General features: G+C 41.4%; 1 protein-coding gene across 6 annotated transcripts in view; it reads right to left on the bottom strand.

The window, feature by feature from the left end:
* Positions 1-3,770: 3,770 nt before the first annotated feature.
* CFI (complement factor I) overlaps positions 3,771-13,316 on the bottom strand; it is an 87,209-nt gene continuing 77,663 nt past the window's right edge. For all 6 annotated transcript variants that reach the window (XM_042984039.1, XM_007098265.3, XM_042984038.1 and 3 more), the window contains 5 exons: positions 12,577-12,680; positions 12,305-12,408; positions 9,313-9,590; positions 5,764-5,868; positions 3,771-4,177 (listed from right to left, as the gene is read on the bottom strand). In XM_042984039.1, coding sequence (XP_042839973.1) covers positions 3,960-4,177; positions 5,764-5,868; positions 9,313-9,590; positions 12,305-12,408; positions 12,577-12,680 — 809 coding nt within the window. In that variant the 3' untranslated portion in view covers positions 3,771-3,959. The remainder of the gene's footprint in view (positions 4,178-5,763; positions 5,869-9,312; positions 9,591-12,304; positions 12,409-12,576; positions 12,681-13,316) is intronic.

The raw sequence follows: 13,316 nt of genomic DNA, 5'->3' as shown, positions 1-13,316 counted from the left end.
GACTTCACAGCTTCAAAATATCTTTAACTAACCAAACCTGCTTCTCTCTCTGTTTCTTTTATTTCTTCAATCAATGGCAACAGCAACCATCTCACTATCCAAGAGAAAACTTGGGAGTTATTCTAGACTCCTACCCCTTTTCCTAGTGCCCTGTCACCTCTTTATGTCCCCAGCTGCCATCTATTTCACTCCTTAACTTATCTGGAATCAGGACCACCCTCTTTAAAAGTGCCCTGCTGTAGTTTGTACCATCGTCATTTTTCATTTGGATCACTCCAAAAGTTTCTTAACTGTCTTTCCTACCCTCCCCTCATCCCCTCCAGTACATCTTTCTCAGTGCCTCCACTGTGAACCTTCCAGAGTCCTTCAGTGGTCCCAACTCTGGCATGAAGCCCTCCCTGATCTGCCCTTTCCTCTCTCTCCAGCTCCTCCCCTGCACCCTGGGCTCCAGTCATGCTGAACTACTGTCTGTCCCCTTTTGTGCTTGGCTCCTCAAGCCACAGAGCCCTGCATTTATATCTGCCTGGAAATTTCTTCCATAATTCAGATTAAGCTCACCTCTGGGGAAGACTTCTTTGACACTTCAGGCTGATTTATGAGTCTCCCTTGAGTTTTCCTCTCCATCCATACCTGGCAAAGTGCAGCTTTATAATTTAGTTTTCCTCATAGGATAGTGAACTCTGAGGCCATGGTTAAATATAAGATGATGGCAGCACTCCACATCTCATGAGCTCTGTTTGTTGACCACCTTTAGGAAAGGCCATACTAACTCAAAGAAGCAGTAGTGGCAGAGGGTCAAGCAGTAGCATCCAGTGCCAAGCCTCGGTGCAAGCTGTAAATGGAGCCTGGGACCCAAGCTCCTGGTAGTGGGGTCTTTATAAGCAGTCCTATAGTAGTCTTTGAGCATTATGCCCAGATGCATAGCCAACTCTCTGGCTTTCCTGGAGATTCGGTGAACTGCATAACATCTTTGAAAACATCTTTTTTTCGTTAAACCAATTGGGTTGGCTTCTGTGGTCTGCAACCAGGAACCCTCACATAGACCTCTGAACTGGGAGTCCAGTCATCTCACTCCTGCTGTTCCCAGTCTCTGTCACATGGAGTCACTATGGAGAAGCTGGCTCTTCACTCTTCAGGCCTGACTCCGGTCCACTCTGCTGCGAAGCCTTCAGGTCCCAGGTCACTGTGCAGACTGGTTTCATCCTTCAAGGAGTCAAGATGCTATGTTCTCCCAGCTTGCAGCCCTTAGTACTCAAACCCAGACATCTTCTAAGATGCTACATGCTCCAGGTTTGCTGGGTCAGAACAAGGTGGTGGTTTTAAAATATGCCACAAATTTTTTGACACCTCTCCCATCAAGAGATGGATTATATTTTTTCCCTTTAACCTGGTCAGGTCTTTGCAATGGAAGCAAGGCTAAATGACTTCCAAGGCCAGGTTTATAAAAACAAATGCTGTTCCTGTTTGCAGCTTCTCTTGGGACACTTGTCAGTTGCTAGGTGAGAAGTCTAGTGTCCCTGAGACCTCATGTTGAGAGCTCAAGTGGAGAGACCACATGGAGAGAGAGATGTCAGAGAAGCCCCAGCTGTTTGAGTTCTCCCAGCCCAAGCACCAGACATGTGAGTGAAGAAGACTTCAAGATGACCCTTACCCCAGCCCCGTCTGACAGCATCTGCACCAGAGGGTAGAAGAACTGGCCCAGTCAATCCCCAGACACAGGAGGAAATAATAATTAATTGTTATTTCGATCAATATTTTAGGGTCTTTCTAACACAGCCATAGATAACCAAATACTCTCTTGGATTCAGTGACAAAAGGAATTAAAAATCTGGACAGCATGGGAGGGGAGGAGGAGTTAGTGTTTAATGGGCACAGAGTTTCATTTTGCAAAGATGAAAAATTTCTGGAGATGGTGATGGTCACACAACAATGGGAACATACTTAATGCTCCTGAATGGTATACTTCAAAATGGTTAAAAAACAAAACAAAACAAAACAGTGTATGTATATGTTGCCAAAATTTTTACAAAGGAAAAAAAAATCTGGGCAGTAAGCAATTTTGGAATGTATGTAGAAATGGGCATTTCTATTATTAAAACAATCGGGCTTTATCCAGGACTGAGCCCCAGGTATTGAAGGTGATATTTATGTGAAAAATATATCTGTCTTCAGGATGATGACAGCTGCATTTTAAAGAATAATAATAAAAGCAGCTAATGTTTCTTCACTGAGCACCTCCTACGAACCCAGTGCTAGGGATGCCGGCAGAAGGCAGGCAGTCTCTCTTCTCCTGTGTCTCACAGTGTAGTAAGGGGAAGGCAGTAGTGGGTGTGTGAGCATCATGGGGAAGAGGCAGAGGAACAAATGAAAACGGAACATGTTGGGTGATGACAAGTGCTATGCTGAGATTACAGCAGGCTCACGTGATAGAAAGCCTGGTGAGGTGTCTGGGTGGCTCAGTCGATTGAGAGTCCAATTTTGGCTCAGGTTGTGGTCTTAGAGTTTGTGGGTTCGAGCCCTGCATTGGGCTCTCTGCTGCCAGCGCAGAGCCTGCTTCAGATCCTCTCTCCCCTCCCACCCACCCCCCCCCCCCCGCCCCGTCCCTCCCTCACTCACGCATGCTCTCTCTCTCTCAAAATATAAACATTAAAAAAAAGAGAAAGAGACTGGGGCCTATTGTACATTGGGTCCACAGGAGAGCCCTGAAAAAGTGCCATTTACTGAGGAAGGAGGGACAGATTTAAGAAGGGGCAGTTTTGGGTTGCCCATGTTTCTTTTGAACTGTTATTAGATACCCAGATGGAGTTGTCAAGTGCTCAGTGAAATACTAGTTTGGAGTTTAGCAAGACCGGGGCTGGAGATAGGGATTTGTGAGTCATGGGACTGTGGATGGGAGTTAGAGATGACTCTAAGTAAGATCACTAGGGAAAACACAAAGTGAAAGAAGTGACCAGAAGGAAGAGGTTGAGAAGGATTCCAAGATCAGCAGCCACGGAGGCAGCAGACCAGGCAGAGTGTGATGTTGACTATGTCTACTGCTGCTGCAGCAGCGGGGAATGAGCCAGTCACACCGTAAGGTTTGACGCCCATGAGGGCAGTGGTTGTGTTGTGGAGTCTGTGGAGAGGTTTAAAAAGAGGGTCAGGGAGGACTTGTGAAACGGGGAACTAAAGACAAATCTTTAAAGAGAACTTCTAACACTTTTTTTTCAACTGTTTATTTTTATTTTTATTTTTTAAATGTTTATTTTTGAGAGCAAGAGAGAGACACAGAGTGTGAGCGATGGAGGGCAGAGAGAGAGGGGGGGACACAGCATCTGGAGCAGGCTCCAGGCTCTGAGCTGTCAGCACAGAGCCCGATGGGAGGCTTGAACCCACAGACCTACCAGATCATGACCTACGCTGAAGTCGGATGCTTAACTGACTGAGCCACCCAGGAGCTCCGAGAACTTCTAATAGTTAAAAGAAGCAGAGAAACGGGACAAGAGCTGTGGGGTCAGTTATTTCTCTGAGACAAGTACTTTGCAACCATTTTACTTTAGTATGTGTCTCCATTTTCTCAGAATTCTAGTTTCCATTTTAAAGGTAGAAAATGAGACACAAAGAAGATCATGAATCGCCCAGGGTCAAGTAATTAGTAGGTGGTAGAATTGGGGTTTGAATACAAGCTTATGTGAATCAAGTATCATGCAACTAGCAAAACCTTTAATATAGCCAATATACCATTCCTGTATGAAGAGATAATTTAATCACATTTTCTAATAAACAAAACATGTATGCTCGACTAAAATATTTATTTGATAATTTACAGCAAAGTTCTAATATGGCTTTTTTAGAGATCTTTAAAAATATCCAATAAAATGTGCTTTATTATTTTTTTCCCTAGAGAAGTACTAATCATGTCGTATCATTTCAATCAAAATCCAACTCCCAAGAGGAAAAGAGCAGAAGAGATCACAATTTCATACGTTGTACTGAGAAATAAGAGACCTTCCTACATGATAGCTAATCCAGTCAAAATAATTGGCCACTTTAGTGTAAACACCAGGGAACTCTGGTTTTCCGCAGTTTTCACCCCAACTCACGACACCCCAAACATAAGTCACATTGTTGATATCTTGACAGACTAAGGGGCCTCCAGAGTCCCCTTTACAGGCATCGATGGAACCATCATCTGTACCTGGAAAAGACAAAGGGAAAAGAAAATCACACATGTACTTCCATTTGCTGAGGCCACCATGCCGACTTCCTGTCTCCTCCACCAATGCGTGTACCAACTTTGGCTCTCTTACACTTTCCTAACAGGAAATGACACATAATCTCTTACAGGTCCCTACTGGGGGCATACAGTTGTATACTTTGTCTTCTGCTCATTCTGCAAATTTAGTGAGTGTTTCCCTTGCTTCCTCTATTTTATGCAAATTTATACTCTGATGAGATTGCAATCTGAAAGTGGCATCCAAGGCTGATTGGGAAAATAATAGGAATACTTAGTGTTTATTGACTGCTTAGTATGTATTAGCCATTCATTGTTTTAATCCTAAACAACAACCCTATGAGGCAAGTATTATTATCCCTATTTTAAGATGAGACAAATAAGGCACAGAGAGGTTAACTAATTCGTCCAAGGCCATACAGTTAATAAGTGGCAAGAGGTTGGACTTGAAATCAGGCACCCAGACCTCAGAGCTTTTCCTCTTAATTGTGTTAATTGTCTTCCAATAGGTTTTGTGAAATTCTCCCCTTTTGTCCTCTGGAATTCCAAACTCCATTTAAGAAGGGAGGGAGGGCACAGGGAATGGTCTGTTTATTTTCTTCTCACTCTTAGGACTTTCTAAGGTTTTTAAGTCAGTGATCCAAAAAGTTACAGGATGTCAATAACTGCATTTTTCTGTAATACACTATTTATAAGTGGTTTTAATAAAGCATCCTAGGGGTACCTGGGTGGCTCAGACAGTTGAGTGTCTGACTCTTGATTTTGGCTGAGGTCATGATCCCTGGGTTGTAGGATCGAGCCCTGTGTCCAGCTCTGCTCTAAGTATGGAGCCTGTTTAATAATCACTCTCCCTCCCTCTGCTCCTCTCCCCAACTTGCGCATGTTCTCTCTCTCTCTCAAATAAAAAAATTAAAAAAGCATCCTAAATGCATTGCCCTGCCTGGTTCCCTGTCCTTGGGTCACCACCAAAGTAGGAACTGTTGTAGCTGTGTTAGGTAGGGGTACTAGCAACACTATGATATTAAAGAAGACACTGGCAGGTCTCATAAGAAGTGCAATGGGATTTCTGAGGAGGGAGAATTTACTTTCAAATGGACCCATTTGAAATGAGATAACTCAGATTTTTACTTAGAAGAAGTTTGGGTTTGGATCCTGGACATATCACTTCTTGTCTGTAAGACTTCGGGCAAGTTTTATACCTGTTCTGCATCTCAGTTTCCCATTTACTAAGATCCCTAATTTTGCAGATGAGGAAACTTGCTCAAGGTCACATGAGTAGTAATTGGTAAAAACTGAGATATAAACCCAGGCAGTCTGGATGCAGAGTCTGTGCTCTTAGTTACCTTGCTATACTGCTGTATGATAGCATAAGGAAGATTTTTCTTCTTAGTTTAGCATGAGGGAACTTGAACTAACAGGAAGGGAAGCAACAGCCAGAAGGTCCAATTGAAGGGTCCAGGGCCCAGAGCAAGGGTGCAGATTTGGTGAGGAGGAGAGATGGTTGGTAGAGGGTATACATACACATCTTAGAGAAACCACTTAGTGCTTACCTGCACATTCCATTTTTTTTTCAAAGTAGCGACCCGGGTAAAACTTGGAGCAGTTGTCTATTAGCCTAACTTCACCCCACTGAAGTGAATAGACTTTTTGGTTATCTAAGCATAGTGAGAGAACAAACAGACATTTATAAGTCACAAATGAGGAATACCAGTAAATACTTATTCTCATAACTTAGTGAACCATGAGGAATATAGATGATTATATACATATTCCCTTACATTATAGACTTCTGATATAGTTCATTAGCATATTTAATCACACACTGCTCAGATATCCAGTTTTTACAACTGTCTTTCTAAAAATAGTTAAGGGGTTGGGGCACCTGGTGGCTCAGTCGGTTGAGCATCAGACTTTGGCTCAGGTCTTGATCTCACAGCATGGGTTTGATCCCATCGGGCTTTGTGCTGACAGTGGGGAGCCTGCTTCAGATACTCTGTCTCCCTCTCTCTCTTTCTGACCCCCCCCACCCCTGTTAATGCTCTGTCTCTCAAAAATAAACATTAAAAATAAATAAAAATAAAGATAGTTAAGGGGCATTACAGAATACATGCCCCAAGTCATACTCATTTAATAAAGACCTGAGATGAAGAAGGTATACTCCTTCGCATCTGATTGCTGAGTCTAGTGAGGGAGCTGGGTAGGAGTCAGTGATCAGCATTTTCTAACATAAATAGCTCCTATCATTTTACAGTCCTGCATTTCCTTGAAAGTGCTTCTTAGAGTGAGAACATCTTTTTAATGTAAGGAGTTAAATGAAGAAAATATATATGAAGTTATCAGTGTGTATGTGTTTTTATGTGTCTAAGGAACTCCATCTCCTAAGTGATTTGAAAGAGAGTCTAGGATTTACTTTTCATTTAAGTTAGAGATTTGGGACTTGAAAATTTTTCATCCACAGAAAGAGAAGTGGCAGGCACTGTTGCTTATTGACAGTCCAGGGAAGATGAGGAAAACGTTAAGAATACAGGGTGAGATGTCTCTGGTATCAGGAGTGAATCTTTGCCCCATCTCTCCTCCCCCTTTTCCCCAGCTTTCAGCAAATGTTATGCTCTAGGAAGGCAAGGACTAGGCCTGATTCACTAAATGCTATGCAGCACTCAGCCTCATGCTAGCACAAAGTAGCTGCTTAATAAATATTTATGTAATTCATTAATCCATGAACTCAGTAATTCAATTACACTAAACATCTTATGCCAAATGACATACCCCCTCAGTTAATCTATAAGCTATCGGGAGACAGAGACTTCTGTCTAATCCTGAGAGGACACCTCCACGGATCCTAGCACTGTAGTGAGCACATTGTAGTTAACTGTAAAACTAATATTCTTCTCTTCTGGGAAGCGGGGGAAGACAAAAATCCACCAAAGTATATGGCAAATTAGGAAGGAGTTTCTTCTTTTCTCCTTCAAGTCCTACCTAAAAGGTAATTTTACGATGCTACCTTCTTCAGGTTAAGAGCTTTTTTTTTTTTTTTTTTAAATTAGTAATTTATTATTTCCTCTAACTCAGGAGAAGCCTTTAAAAAACTGGGAACTCCTGTACTATGTGAACAGTTTTCAATGGCTCAGGAGAGTGTTTCCTTCCCTGAGCTCTTGTGTTGTATACTTTGTGAGGCACCTGTCCCATTCTGCTGTCTGATGGTGACATTCATATCTGATGCCTCCTCTGGACTGCAAGTCCCTTGAGAACTGGTCTTTGTCTTTCAATCTTCCAGCCTCTGCACTCTTTGATTACTGTGTCCATATTTTTCATCAGTGAAATCCTAGCATATGCTAATAAACACAGGATGGTTATTAGATGATATCATGGGATCACTTTCATTTTATTGGGTATGAATGGTGTTGTGGTTTTGTTTTATTTTTGTTTTTTTAAGTCCTTACCTGGTAAAGATATCTACTGGAATATTCATGGGTGAAATTACATGATATCTGGGTTTGATTTAATATGCTCCAGGAAAAAATGAATGTGTTGGCGGTGGGGTGGGGGGGGGGGGAGGTTGGGGGGGTGGGGAGGAGAGGAAATATGTTTAATAGCTCCCAATTGTCCTTCAGATGTATCCTCCACCCTTCAATGTCCTGCCCCCTGCCCAAAGAGGCTGACCTGGAGGGAATGCCTCAGTAGGAACCCCTTAGACTCTGGTTTCCAACATAAAACCCCAGCACAAGGAAGAGAGGGTAAGAAGAGAGGATAGCGATATTGGGGCTGCCTATAACCTTTAATCCAAAGTCATTGCTTCTCTCAAGGCACCCTGGTCTACCTGAAGCTCTTTCTCTTGGTAACTTCTCCTTCCTCTCATGTCTTCAGATCTAAGAGAGGCTGTTCTGGTACTGTTAGTCCTGGGTTCCTGCATAGACCTTGTAATTCCTCAACCCCCTACCCATATCCTTGTAATTAACCACTTTACAAATAACCCTTCCTAATTATCCTATTGTGATTGTGACTGATGCAGAGAGCTAAAACAAGAACCGTAGAGTGTTGGTAACTGGAAACTGGGTGATGGATGAGTAAGTAGATTTATAATACTTTTATCTCTGCTCCTGTGTATATTTGTAAACGTAGATGATAAAATTTTTTTTTAAACAAACGTAAGGACATAATGCCTTCTGGATAAATTAATTACTAGCAAAATTTATTCTTGCATATTCAACCATATGACACATCTGAGTCAATTTATACGTATTTTTTATACTTTTCAATGTGGCAATTATAAAGAATGTGTTAGAGTATAAATCTGTAAGACCAGTGTTGTGAAGTTATTTACAAAGAAAATGTAGGAGGTCAAAAGGAAGCTAAATTTCAAATTTAACCCTTCAAGACAAAGGGAAAAGCACTGACTAATTTTAATCAAACTTCAAATTTAGTCAATTTTTCTAATAAATTGTCCCCACGTGTCTACAATCTACGTCTCTTGTTCATACAAACATCCACCTCAAGTCTTCTTAGAAGCCTAAGGAATAATTCTTTATGTTTTCTTCCTCTTTGCAGGATGTGACTGTGGGGGCAGGGGGCAAGGAGAATGGGGGAGTGGAGGCGAGAACAGATTAAAGACTTACCTATACTGTGACTCTTCCCTTGAAAACCATTTTATCTTCCATCCATGTCTCTCTAACAAATCCAGAAAGTCCATGCTACATATGTCCCCCTGTCACTCTACTTTTTTTCTTTGTAAATGGTTACCCCTCAACATATGCTTCAAGATCACACAGTGTGTGATCTTGAAACTCTGGATCAGGATCAGCTACATAATTTTCAGGGCCCAGTGAAAAATAAAAACGTGAGGTGGGGGCCTCTGCAAAAATTAGTAAGAATTTCATGATAATGACAGCAGAGCATTACACTAAGCATGGGGCCCTATGGAGCCTGGGGTACTGGGCAACTGCACGGGTCTCATGCCCATGAAGCCAGTCCTACCTGAATGCTCTTTTTCCTGGATTTGAGGCTATGTTTCTCTCTTTGTACTAGGAGATTAGCTCCTATCCATTTATATTCTCATTTATTCCAACCCCTGGATTCTGATTAACAAATTTTAAAGCATGTACCTTTTTCTCGACCCCAGCCAGAAATAATGCATCTGTCATTAGGTTGGAATAGATATGGAGACCAGGGGACACAGGCAGGGACAGAATTAGGCAGCACACATTCTTTTCTGTTTGGGTGTTTTTTCATTTCAATCAAAGCTATGTCATTTTCATAGCTGCTTCCATTGTAGTTTTCATGGATAATAACTTGATTTACTAGCTGAACAACTAGCTCTTCCTCAGGTCTTAACAGATGTAGAAATGATGTCCATATTTGGTAATGGTGAGCTTTACTGACGCTATAACGGAAAGGAGAGGTGAGATAAGATATATTGAGAAAAAAAGCAATTATAAACATGAACATCTGATGCTTCATCTTTATATTCTCCCTTTTAAAGGACTTTCTTCCTTTTCTCAGATTTTTTAAAATCCTTGCTGTCGTGAAGCGGTTTGATTAAATTTATGGGATAGAATTAAAGTCAGTGGGTAAATGAAGAGAGGAATAAGCAATCCATCTAAGTGGTCAATATCAGGGACATACAGAACTCACTAATAACCAGAGATGCCTAGAAGTGGAATGAATTGGCTGCCTCTGGAGTGAGAGCACCATCACTGAAGGTGTTCAAGCAGAGACCAGAAAGCATGTAGCCATGGGGAAATGGGGAATCAGGACACACATCATTACTTGCTACCCCAGAGGTTCTCAGGGTGAAGACCACAGCAGTCACTATCCTGACATTTAAGATTGACTTCATCCTAATACTTCATCTTATTTATTTGCTCACAAGTCTTTCTTCCTGTTGGACAGTGCCACCTTAAGTCAAAGATGGGGTCTAATTCATCCATGGATAGATGCCTGCATCTAGCATTGTACCTGGAATATATTAGCTGTTTTAAAATTCAGTTGAAATGGTAAATGAGCTAAATATTGTCTCTTCTTCTGCCTCACTTAATTTGCACACCAATTTTTACCTCATGGTTTCCAACAAATTGGCATTTACCATCATTTTCTCAGGTAATCACCTAACAGTTAAACCGTGATGTTTCAGGAGCTAATGAGGTATTTGGGATTTCCAAGAATGGTGTGCTTCATACAAATTTTGGTTGTTTTTAAGGACCAGAGGTCCTGAATATTGTTTAAAGGTTAACCCTGTTTATTCATTCAATTTACTCAACAAATACTTATAGCGTATACCTATAATACTCAATAAATGACTATTGCCAGGCACTGTGCTAGCCACTGGGCTACAGAAATGAGCAAAATCAGAAATAGTTTCTGCCTTCATGGAGCTCAGGATCTAGATGCAGTATTAAATGGATAATGACAATAATGAGGATATGATTCTACCATGTAAAGTGAGAGGAATCAACAGCACATGGGTTCTGAGAACTTATCAAGATGGCTTTGACTTAAGGGAGTCTGGAAAGATTCTCTGAGGAAGAGAAGATGGGGCTGAGATCTGAATAAAGAGTAGCACTGACTAGATAAACAGGGTAGGAAAATCGTTGCAGGAATGAGAAGTAACACATGAAGGTCTCTTTGCAGCAGGGAGCAAGGTGAACTTGAGTAGCTGACCAAAGTCCAAAACAGGCAGAGCAGACAGCAAGAGTTGAAGCTGTGGGGCAAGATGAAATTGGTGAAGGTAAGTAGGGATCAGATCATATGGAGCCTAATGGGCCACATTAAAAACATCATTTAGAGACACTTAGAGGTGTCTCAGTCGGTTAAGTGTCCGACTCTTGATTTCGGCTCAAGTCATTATCTCATACTTTGTGGGTTTGAGCCCGTGTCAGGGTTTGTGCTGACAGTGTGGGGCAGGCTTGGGATTCTCTCTCTCCCTCTCTCTCTCTGCCACTCCCTGCTCATGCTCTCTCTCTCTCAAAATAAATAACTAAAACAAACCCCAACAACATCATTTAGATACTCTAGCAACAAATGAGCCTGGCAAATCAAGTGTCTGATATTTTCATCATCTCTTAAGGGAGAAGTGGACCAAGTTATATAGCTTGTCAGTCTCAGTCTACTAATCTACAAAATATTTACCTCTTAGGGCTGTTAAGAATATTAAAACAAGACAACATGTGTGAAAGTGCACATACATTATCTAATCTGTAAGAGGTGCTCAATAAATGATGCCTCATTCATTCTAAAGATGAGAACTGAGGCTGGAATCCCAAACTCTGCCCTCCTCCTTGCTGATCTTGACTCGTTATCAATACCTTTTTTGTACCGCCCTTCAGCCACTGGTATGGACTGGATTGTGTTCCCCTAAAATTCATAGGTTGAAGATCTAACCCCCATCATAACTATATTTGGAGATATAGTCTTTAAAGAGGTAATTAAGTTTAAAAAAGGTCATAAGTGGAGCTCTACTCCCATATGATTGATTGGCCTCTTTATGAGAATAAGAAGAGACATCAGTGATGCACGCAGGTACAAAGCAAGCAAGTCAGGGCTGGAGCAGCATGTGAGACAATTAGTACCGAGCTTTGAACATCTTCACTGTCTGGAACACGTATCAAAGACACTTAAGAGGACATGGAAGGTGAAACAATGCTTTGTGTATTTGAAGTCTTTAAATGCATGCAGCTCTTTAAACAACATCCTCATTGAGGTGAGACCAGAGAAAATGCCAGGCTACTATCATTTTTTTATACACTTTTCAGTCATACACTCTTCTCAACAGTTTGGTCCTAACTCTACAAAACGTAGGCACTATCTATTTGCTTTCCCTATTTGCTTCCCATCATGCAAATGTGCTAAGTGACACAACTTGGGACCTATGGGTTTGATCTGACCTTGCCATCTGGGATCAATAATTTGGTCTGGGGGGAAGAACTCAGTAGCTTCTGGGGAGATGGCCTCTGGGGTTCCTATCATGAATATTGTAGGGGATTTAGCTGTTAATAGAGTGGAATTTGTCACGTGGTTTTATTTATCATCTGCCACAATCTCTATTACCCATTTTTATTATTTCAAGGAATCCAAAATCTTATTGGAGACATTTTTTACCTGACACAGTGTGCAGCAGTTAGAATCCAACAGCCTCCAATATAAATTCCTCCACAGTTGATTTTCTCATTATCCTTAATTGCCATCTGCCACGGGAAGTCTCCCTGTAGAAGACATTGGTGTGGTCACTGCCATTCTACCAGACGGTGGTACAGACAGGAGACCCTAAGATGCGTCCATTGCAAGAATCCCAGTCTCTTATCATTACATATCCTCCCCACCCACTTTTAGTTTCTCAAACTTGGACTGCTCCTGGGAAGCCATAGGTTTACCACTTCTGCTGGCTTTCCTCCGACAACTCGTTTCCTTCGAGTGGGCCGGATGGGTTTAACTCCACAGGATAGTTTAGGGAGAAGTGACTTTATCCGTTTTCTTTCTTCAAGAAAGGAAGAGATTGTATCATTATGATTTTGAACCCATTACTTCTTGATGACCTATGCTAACCCATTACTTCTTGATCATCTATGATGATCTATGACTTTAGAGTCACAGCTAAAATAAAACAGTCTGAATTGATTCATAAATTATTTTGGATGCTAAGTGGTACTATTTACCTTGTTTAAAAATTCTGGCTTAATATGAGAATTGGCTTGATTCTCTGAAGTTCTGCTTAAAGACACACTGGGGGCAGAAAGAGGCTAGCTGTGGGGGTTAAATATTTACCAGTCCCTGGCAGATAAAAAATGTCACATGGCCAGGCATACTCAGGACGAGGGTCTCATTCAGAAATCATCAGAATGAGATGATAACATGGGCACCTATATCTTCTCACTTTCAGTTTTTACTTTTTAGTGGCTGTTCATATGGAATTCTTTTCAATAATATTAACGTTAATGATGTTAACATTTGAGTACTTTCTATGTGTCAGTCCCCATGCTAAATACTTTGTATATAGTTTATCTCATCTAATCATCACATTAACCCTGAGAGGTAACGTGCCAGGGACCCATGGAAAATTCAGGATCAGTGGGCTAGAGGGTGTTTTTTAGTCACTTGACATGCGATGATATTT

This window comes from Panthera tigris, chromosome B1, assembly GCF_018350195.1.
Source record: "Panthera tigris isolate Pti1 chromosome B1, P.tigris_Pti1_mat1.1, whole genome shotgun sequence".
Classification (NCBI taxonomy): Eukaryota; Metazoa; Chordata; class Mammalia; order Carnivora; family Felidae; genus Panthera; species Panthera tigris.
Note: the sequence above shows the minus strand (reverse complement) of the source record. Positions and strands in the feature narration are given on the sequence as shown.